Source organism: Triticum dicoccoides, chromosome 6B (assembly GCF_002162155.2).
Source record: "Triticum dicoccoides isolate Atlit2015 ecotype Zavitan chromosome 6B, WEW_v2.0, whole genome shotgun sequence".
Taxonomy (NCBI): domain Eukaryota; kingdom Viridiplantae; phylum Streptophyta; class Magnoliopsida; order Poales; family Poaceae; genus Triticum; species Triticum dicoccoides.
Window position 1 is genome coordinate 86077216 of NC_041391.1, and position 10005 is coordinate 86087220.

Consider the following 10005-nt stretch of genomic DNA (forward strand, 5'->3'; position numbering starts at 1 on the left):
AAAAAAAAACCCCGGAATGCTGCTCACTTCATTCCGTGTTAAGCTAACAATTTCTTGTAGTGTCTTGCACCAGTTATTTCTTTTGCTGCTTGATGATTTGTTCATTATATAGAAATATTGTTCTGTATCATTTTCTTTCATTGCGCCCGTCGTGATGTTTTATGTAGTTGTTCTGGGTTGGAAAAATATTCGTTAGCAGTGCCGGTATCTAGCTTAGTTAAGTGTCATCAGTTCTTTTTTCTGTACCCAGGCGATGTTGTTCTATTGTATTGTGATTCCTGTGAATAATTATCATTGCCATTGGACTATGTGATTTAAGTCTAGCAAACTGCCTCTATCAGTTTAGTATATGAATATCCATTCAATGATACAATTAACACCAAGAACCAAGTACTTTGTGTAATAACTGAACTAAATGCCATTGTTGCTTGCTTATTCACATATGCACCGCGGTGCAGTTTTTTCCCAAGATGAGATACATAACAGTTGTAAGTTCAAGATAATTAAAACTAAATTGAACCAACTAAATTGTCAAATAGATAACTCAAGATGCTCATTTGAAAGCAGAAAGCAAGTTATATTTCTGTCACTCAATATTATTATCTCTACTGATCTTCTAATAATTTTAAATCCGTAACAGCGACTTGCTTTACATTAATTCTATGAACAATTTGTTCATTTTGTAACTTGGAGGCGAGTCTCTGCTGCCAATATCAAGTCCATTTGCACCAGGACTTTATAATGAACTGACTTCATTACATAATTCAGGCCGAATGTATGTAGAGAAAGTCTAAACTGAATTTTCATGATCACATCTGTTGCTAGGATTTATTTGTGTGAGCATATTCCATTATTTTTGTATGGCATGCAGCGAGGTTAAGAATAATTCTAGCTGACTTCTTTCATCTGATTAGCCAATAGTTCCAGTGTACATGTTCTACATTTTTACGATATGAAAGAGTAAATACTCTTTTGAGGAATATGCTTTGAATTTGACTAATGTTGTGTCGAACCTGAGTTTTTCTCTCTGAAACTGCACCTCTGACTCTGTGAGTTCATCTGAATATCTCCTTGTTGCCTTCTCTTATCTACTTGGTTTTATATCGGAATGCCATTGGTTGTTTGACTTCTTATCCTTAAAGAAACATACATTGGCAGTGAACACGATGGAGCTGATCTTTTTGCACAACACATAGGATGACTGTCGGGTCAGTCGGTCAGATATGCATAAGGTGATGTTGACCAGGTAAGCTGCTTGTAATTTAGGCGTTCCCCTGTTTGGAAAAGCTCTATGTCATCGTGAGTATTCTTTGGTTGGTTGCTTAAATATGTTCTCCACATATCCCAGTTTGTTAGTCTGAATCTCACATCTGTAGTTGGTCATTTGGCCATTAGCCTGTAGCATTATAGTTTGTCTCATCAAAATTAAATGTTGTAATGGTTTCTGTCCAGTCCAGTCCAACTTCTTCTATTTTAGTTACCATGGTTGCTTTATAATTTGTATTAAACACATGGTAACAATTTACATTACTAGATTCATCACAAAAACTGCTTTCAGCACGAATTACAGTTTTTTATATTTCATATCATCATTAAAGTATTTGTTAAAGTTTTGTTTATGCGTTGCAGAGGCTTTTAAATTGACCTCTATTTTGGATTTGACGAGTTAGTTTGCTCACTATTTGCCTCTAAGCGAGTTATTTAGACCACTGATCATGTAGCTTCTATTGAGGCCAGAGCAAGAAAATTCAGAATGTGTTCACAATAGAACTTGAAGGGCGTGCTACTACAATTTGACTGTCTTATTATTGATGTTATCTGCTTATAATGTTGGTTTTGTCCAATATTGCTGAGATGATTCAACTTTGAGTTTTTTTGGCACAAGTTCCACGATGGTTATGCTAATGCTTACTGTTTGAATCATATACAATTTCGGGATATATTTAATGGCTTGCTTGCTGTAGGTTCTTCCATGTTGGATAGCATGCGCTGGTGAACGGTGAAGCGGACTTGGAAGGAAGTAATCACTTACTATTTTGTTTAACTTGAGCCTATTATGTTATTTCTGGAACAACTAGCCAACTCGCATAAAGACGCAATTCACTTGCTGTGATTAATCAGTAGTACTACTCTCAGTTTGGTACTGCTTGCATTTTGTGTGCTGGTGAGCAAGGATTTGGCCTGATAAACGTACCATCCCTGCTGTTTTTTTTCTTCTGAATTGACCAGTCAACGTCAAAATTCAATTGAAATTTTCAAGCGGTATTTATTGCTCGGTATTTTCCAGTATTCATGGTAACCGTGTTTCTCGCCCACCATCAGTAAAAAAAATTGTATTATGTAGCCAAAACATTGGTGGTGACTGGTGTGAGTGGCATGGAGTGGCGGTGGTTGTCTCGGCGGCCAGCCTTGCCCATATCAGGAGGTGAACAACTTGTGACAGGGCGAAAACTTGGCCCGGCATAGGTGGCGTCCATGGGCATCGTTTCTTTCCGGATGGCGCTGTTGCGGCTCCCCATTGTTCTCCTTGTGCTCCAGGTGAGAACTGAGATCCTTCAGATTGGGCGGCGGTAATGCTTCAGTGGTGTGCCCTTTCTAAAAGGATATGGTTCATTGCTCTTCGTAGGATTGTCTAGTGTCTCCTTGCTAACTGAGGGGGGCGTCCACAATCCACGTGGGGGCTCCCATCGAATGGTGGCTGTGGGACTGTCAGAGAATGCTAGCCACTGAAGGAGTTTCTATTGAAGCATTGTGTAGTGATATGTACTCCCTCCGTCCAGAAATACTTGTCATCAAAATGGATAAAAGTGGATGTATCTAGATGTATTTTAGTTCTAGATACATCTCTTTTTATCCATTTTGATGACGAGTATTTCCGGACGGAGGGAGTAGGTCTCAAATAGGTAACACTAAAGGAAGACCCTCTTCCCACAGTAGAAATTAGCAAACAAATTGATAGTAGGTTGGTACTCTGGTGTTTGTATTGAAGCATTTGCAAGGTTTAGTGTTGTTTCATCCTGAAATGAACAATTGATGTACCTATTTAAGGTGTAGTGAATCACCATAAGTGTTGAAGAGTAGAAGAACCACACATCTAACAATTACAAAAATCACTGAAAGGAAGAAAAAAAACTAACGTAAAATTCATCAGAAGTGATATTACCTGAAAATGGAAGATGCATACAAACGTTTTCGTGTTGAACATAAATAGATAAACAATAAGTAGTACTTATAAAATACAAATCAAACTGAAGCAGTTTATAATTGCAGCAAATAACAAAAAACTTTAATCATCTCTGGAACAACATTGGATTAACTGCAAGCACCATTTATCCACATGATGCAAAACTAGAGGTACCTGAAGCATAAGCATCATGACAGAGAAAACACCCATTGGGGGAATTTGTTCGTCAACTTCAGTGCTGACACTGAATGGTAAGTTTGACACAACCTGCAAAGTACAAAGTGTCACGAGGACACAAAAGCACCTTCATAATGAACAATGATTATCGATTTTTATGAGAAGTTTAGTGAAATACAAGTACCACCAAACATCGATGCTGACCTTGCCATGGGATTTGTCCTCAAGGATAGGGACAAAATGTGAGTGAAGGTGAAATTTTGTGATATCTTCTTCAATGATCTGCATAAACATTAAAATCATTACACATCAGATGATAGCTAAGTTTGTTTTCAGCGCACAAAATGAATTCCTAGCTTCATAAAACATGTGGCCAAGCTATCCCTCTTTGGCGACAAGAAGCGCGAACAACTGAAACATTAACATGTGTCATCTTTAGATACCCAGAAGAGCAACTAGAGAATTGCAATAGTCCTCACTAAGACAGGGAGATTATAATACGTGTATCACTATAAGAGCAAAGTATGAAGTGCTACCACGGTGGAAATTAGCAATGCCCTCCCTCTACAAACTAATATAAGACGAGTACATGTTAACTGTTAACTGATACTCCCAGTGTAAAACACGTCTTATATTAACTTTTGAGCTTAGAAGCATATGCATTGAGTGTTGACAACCATCTAAGTTTACAACCAAGAAAACTGTTCATGAGCTAACATACCCCACTAAGTTTAATTTGTCCAGAAGTCAGAACAATTCATAATAAGTGAATCTTAGTTTTCATGAAAAAGGTGTTGGCTATGGTTTTTACAACGTAAAACAGCTTATGTTAGCATGCAATTCACTACAAAGTCACTATGAATAAGAACAAAGAACATACCAACATGCATTATTAAATTAGAGGCATTTACAATTGTCTGCTGTAAGGGTGTCTTCAACGTCGCCCATCAAACCGCCCGTAAACAGAACATGCGGTCCGGACACTTTGAGCCCTCCAACGCCATCCATCAAACGTCCACGGACTGGTCCGGGCATCGAATTCCCATAAACTGGAGGGAAACATGAAGGAGCTTTGGGGGAGTCCGGACCGACACAAAGGACTCCAACACCCCGGGCCCACACAAAAATCCCATCCGGAGCCCTGCTTTTCTCATTCAATCCCTCCCTCTTCGTTCCTCTGCCCTTGTTGTGCATCCATGTAGGCTGACATCGCCTACGTCACCGTTACTACCCACTCAGCCATCCAGTCCTGGCCGAACCTCCGCCGTTGTATCCGAGAGCCACCCGACGTGCCTACGCCTCCCTTCTACCCCTGGTCTGGGCGCCGCCGACGCCGAGGTACACCCCGCCCCTGCACATTTTCATCAATGGAGGATACCACGCCCGACAAGTGTTCGGCCAAATGCCATAGCCAAATTTATTGACATCATTGTTGTTTAATTTGAAGCAAACAAGATAAATTTGGTTTCGGAGTACTTCTACGCCGATTCATGGATTCATCATCGTTAGATGAGGACGAATATGGAGATGAAGCGATGATGATGCATGCGGTTCTCGAAGATGCCCAACATGCAGAGAAGCATGTCCTCAATATCAAGGGGTCAATCAAGGGGCATTGAGTGCTGAATCAAAAGAGGGCACGGGGGCATTTGATGTTGATGGATGACTACTTTGTCCCTGATGCGCAATTTGATTTCTTTTTCCACTGTTGGTTCCGGATGAGTTGAACTGTGTTCGATCGCTGTCCGAACATATGATGACTACTCCATCGTGAAGAAAGATGTCATTGGAAGCATTGATTCTCTCGTTACCGGAAGGTAACTACTGCCTTGAGGATGCTTGCCTATAGCACGGCCGTAGATTGGTGGGATGAATACCTCTGAATATCCGAAACCACATGTATCGAGTCGAAGCAATGGCCAAGTTTGCTGCTGTGGTGGTCAAGGTATTTGGAGCAGAGTACTTGAGAGAACCAACTGTCGAGGACACAACATGACTCATGGCACCGTCGGAAGCAAGAGGGTGGCCAGGTATGCTCGGATCTGGCTTGCAAATCCGCAGACAAATTTAAAGAAATGAAAATATTCCCTCCGGTCCTATTTACTCCACGTGTAAGATTTGTGTCAAGACAAACTTTGCAAAGTTTGACCAAATTTATATTACAAAATATCAACATCTGCAATACCAAACTACATCTTAATATGAAACTACATTCATAATGAATCTAATTATATTGATTTGGTATTGTGAGTGCTGATTCTTTTTTCTAGAAGTTTGGTCAAACTAAAGATACTTTGACTTCAAACAAAACATATATGCAGGCTAAAAAGAACCGGAGGGAGTACAAGCCATGGAGTTGCCTTATACTAACATTAAAGCAGCATCAGTAGTCAAAACAGGGATGAAACAGTCCAATGTTCATTTGAGAACAGGACAGTACCTTCAATTGCACTGTGGATCCAAACCTATCTTTCACAAGCGTAGCCATATGCTTATCCTGTCACCAAAGAGACATACAAAAGATGGTATTGCAGATTATGGACGAAATCAGTTAGCAGAAATAATGTAATAGGACTTTTGTATCTAAATTGCAAACCATATTTCTCTGTTTGTACATCACAGGATTCCGTGAAAGTCAAGGGCCTAAATGTTTATTGCATTTCCTAGGCTGATTGAAAGAGGAACTTGCGTGAGTACAAAGCTACCTGGCTCATTCCAAATCCTGTCACTAACCTTTAATACGGCTTCGGTGCTTTCTGCATTCCCTAATTGTCTCCAAGGTCCATATCAAGCAAGACTCTGTCTATGTTATCTGAATCTATACTACCGAAATTCAGTTTTACTGTATACATTGATATCTTGAAATGTAAATTTGAATCGCGCAGATGATGTGTCCCGGTTAAATTACAAATATTAGAGAAGGGCGGCGGTGAGCGAGCCCGTCCCCGGGCCAATCTCGAGCACGATGTCCCCCTCTTCCACCCCAGCCGCCGCAACCATCTCCTCGTTCACCCTCGCGTTCACAGTGAGGCCAAACACATGATAAAAAGCCCGGGAACATGGAACGGGGGAGGAGAGGGTGTCTGGACGGACCTGGCCGAGGGATTTGCGGGGGACGTAGCGGCGTCCGTGCGAGTTGAGGGAGCGGATGGTGGAGTGGTAGTCGTCGGCGGTGCCGCCGTCGTCGTACGTAAAGGTCAGATGGCGGCTGCGGGCCGGATGCGGCCGCGAGGCAGAGAGTATACATGAGGTGGCCGTAGTTGGCGACGAGGAAGCATGGCCGGAGGCGGGGATAAGAGCATCAGATCCTATAAATCGCGTCTTCCTATTGGAAATATGCCCTAGAGGCAATAATAAATTGGTTATTATCATATTTTCTTGTTCATGATAATTGTTTATTATCCATGCTAGAATTGTATTGATCGGAAACTCAGATACATGTGTGGATACATAGACAACAACATGTTCCTAGTAAGCCTCTTCCGGACCAGCTTGTTGATCAAAGATGGCTATGGTTTCCTAGCCAATGGACATGCGTTGTCATTTGATAACGGGATCACATCATTAGGAGAATGATGTGATGGAAAAGACCTAAACTATAAACGTAGCATATGATCGTGTCAAGTTTATTGCTATCGTTTTCTGCATGTCAAGTATATGTTCCTATGACCATGAGATCATGCAACTCACTAACACTGGAGGAGTACCTTGTGTGTACAAAACGTCACAACGTAACTGGGTGACTATGAAGGTGCGCTACAGGTATCTCCGAGGGTGTATGTTGAGTTGGCATGGATCAAGACTGAGATTTGTCACTCCGTATGACGAAGAGGTATCTTAGGGCCCACTCGGTAGTACAACATCACAAGAAGCATGCAAGCAATGTGACTAATGGTTTAGCCACGTGATCTTGTATTATGGAACGAGTAAAGCGACTTACCGGTAACGAGATTGAACTAGGCATGGAGATACCGATGATCGAATCTCGGGTAAGCAACATACTGATAGACAAAGGGAACTACATACGGGATTAGCTGAATCCTTGACATCGAGGTTCGACCGATAAGACCTTCGTAGAATATATAGGAACCATTATGGGCATCCAGGTCCCGCTATTGGTTATTGACCGTAAAGATGTCTCAGTCATGTCTGCATGGTTCTCGAACCCGCAGGGTCCACACACTTCATGTTTGGTGACGATATAAGTATACTTGAGTCATTATGGTGGTTACCGAAGGTCGTTCGGAGTCTCGGATGAGATCCCGGACATGACGAGGAACTCCGAAATGGTTCGCAGGTGAAGATTGATATATTGGACGAAGAGTATTGGTGTACGGAAGTGTTCCGGGGGTACCGGGTGATGACCAACATGACCGAAAGGGGTTTCCAGGGGGGGGACAAGTGTTGGGAGGCCTCATGGGCCAAGGGGAGGGGGCATACCAGCCCACTAAAGGGTTGTGCGCCCCTCCCACCACATCTCACGTAACTAGGAGGGTTGGTGCGCCCCTAGGGATGCCTCCCCCTTGCTTGGGGGGCAAGGCACCTAAGGGAGGCCACCCAAAACCCATCCAGGGTTTCCCTTGTGGCTGCCGCCCCCTAGGGGAAACCCTAGGGAGCCCCCTCCCCCTTCTCCTCATATATAGAGAGGCGGAGAGAGGGCAACCTCATCCATACAGATCTATTACTGCCACGACGCTGCCCTTCTCCTCCCTCATAGCCCTCTTCCTCTCCGTACTGCTTAGCGAAGCTCTGCTGATATTCCACCACCACCACCGTCACCACGCCGTCGTGCTGCCAGAGGACTCGAGATACTACTTCACCATCACTCGCTGGATCAAGGAGGTGAAGGCGTCATCAAGCCGTACGTGTGTTGAACGCGGAGGTGCCGTCCGTTTGGCGCTAGATCGGAGTTCGCGGGACAGATCCTGATTGGATAGCGAAGACGTTCGACTACATCAACCGCTTTTCTTAACGCTTCCGCTTAGCGATCTACAAGGGTATGTAGATCCAATCTCTCCTCTTGTAGATGGTCATCTCCTAGATTGGATCTTAGTGAGCGTAGGAAAAAATTTGTTTCCCATGCAACGTTCCCAACACTTTCCGCAAAATAACCGCCGTTTTCTAGGAACGAAACAAAAAATTGTCCTGATCCTGACCAGGTCATCTAAAACGGTCTGTCTCGTAAATACTATTTTTACGAGGACTTGTCATCCTCCGTTCGCCATACCTCCAGGATTTCTCCCTCCTTTTACAGGGTCCTCTATCCTTGGTGGGAGTGAAATTTTAGCCCCAACCACTTCGGTTTTGTGCCTCCACCGCCACTAAGCTCCCTGCCGCCTCACCTTTGCTCCTCCCTTCGTCGGCTGCCCATCGCCATAGAGCAGCCAGAGCCTCCCGAATCCAATACCGAGATCGCCCGTCGGAATCGAGGGCATCTCCAAGGTGAAGAGCGTCGTTTGGCACAACGCTGACGACACCATCGAGCACATCGCCGGTGACGTGGTGCGCGGGGAGACGAGGTTGTCCGGTGTATAAGCTTTTCCCTAGTAGTGCCACCAAAGCCACTGGCCATGACCGGGTACGACGGATCACTGAGGCGGCTTCCGCGCAGCGCGCCGTGTAAGAGACGGAGGCGGAGGTGATGCGCTTCGAGGGTCTGCTCGACGGGTCGCTGCTCGGCCTCCAGGATCTCTCCGAGGCAGTCCTGCTCAAGCACGCCGCGTCTGCGGAGGATGCCGACGCCGTGGGCGACACAGACGAGTATGAACCCAATTGTAATTTACATTTTGTTTTCAGGGTGTTTTGTGTTGCTTTTCAGGGACCCATTGTAAATTTAACTACTGATAAGTGGGCTCCACATCTGACTTTTTTTAACACAGTATAGACGCAAGCGTTCATATACACGCGTATACACTCACCCTTATAAACGCACACATGCACACCTACTCCTATGAGCACCTCCAGAAGACTGAGCCGGTATATCATCTTGAAATTTACGAAGTCACCGTACGCACCTCATCGTCGACGAGAACGTCTCCTCCCATTGAATGCACATCGCCAGAAATCCTGAAATAAATTCAGAAATAAATGCGAGCATCAGGAGTTGAACCCTGGTGGGCTGAGGCTCCACATCTGAGGATAGAGATGCTCAAAGGAAGTCAACGCCACCGTCTCTTTTCCTTTTCTTTCTCTCTTTTCTTTTGAGGGAACCTTTTCTCCTTTTTTTTACCACAGTATTAATTAGGAAATTTCAAATACAAAGCCCAGCCCAAGCCCACGACCAAGTGCTGCCGACTGCCCCAAACCCTCCGTCTCGCCAGTCGCCGGCCGGCCATGGAGACGACGGCGGGATCTGCTGGCAAGGAGCGGAAACCGCATGGAACCGCGCGGAAGCGGACGCGGAGTAGCGACCAGACCGCCAGCGATCTCATCAGCCACCTCCCAGACGCGGAGTAGCGACCAGACCGCCGGCGATGAGCACCTCCAAAAGACTGAGCCGGTATATCATCTTGAAATTTACGAAGTCACCGTACGCACCTCATCGTCGACGAGAACGTCTCCTCCCATTGAATGCACATCGCCGGAAATCCTGAAATAAATTCAGAAATAAATGCGAGCATCAGGAGTTGAACCCTGGTGGGCTG

At 44.3% G+C, this 10005-nt stretch overlaps 2 protein-coding genes across 6 annotated transcripts in view; one reads left to right on the forward strand and one right to left on the reverse strand.

The window, feature by feature from the left end:
• The window catches only part of LOC119324694, a 3691-nt gene extending 1412 nt beyond the window's left edge, over positions 1–2279 (forward strand). The window contains exons 2-3 of one of the 5 annotated variants that reach the window (XR_005157087.1): positions 1159–1246; positions 1965–2279. Coding sequence is in view for 4 of the 5 variants with exons in the window: in XM_037598462.1 (XP_037454359.1) it covers positions 1143–1201 (59 nt within the window). In the remaining variant the exon portion in view is untranslated. Of the gene's footprint in view, positions 1–1142 lie in introns of all 5 variants that reach the window. The other 4 variants (XM_037598462.1, XM_037598466.1, XM_037598464.1 and 1 more) reach the window with 4 other exon arrangements.
• A 339-nt stretch (positions 2280–2618) lies between these two features.
• LOC119320813 (ribosomal RNA small subunit methyltransferase, chloroplastic-like) lies at positions 2619–8732 on the reverse strand. Its single transcript, XM_037594754.1, has 6 exons — positions 8704–8732; positions 6455–6686; positions 5802–5858; positions 3566–3643; positions 3359–3451; positions 2619–3017 (listed from the first exon to the last, which is right to left on the reverse strand). Exons 1-6 carry the CDS (start codon positions 8730–8732, stop codon positions 2910–2912), a joined length of 597 nt encoding a protein of 198 aa, XP_037450651.1. The 3' UTR covers positions 2619–2909.
• Between the last annotated feature and the right edge of the window lie 1273 nt (positions 8733–10005).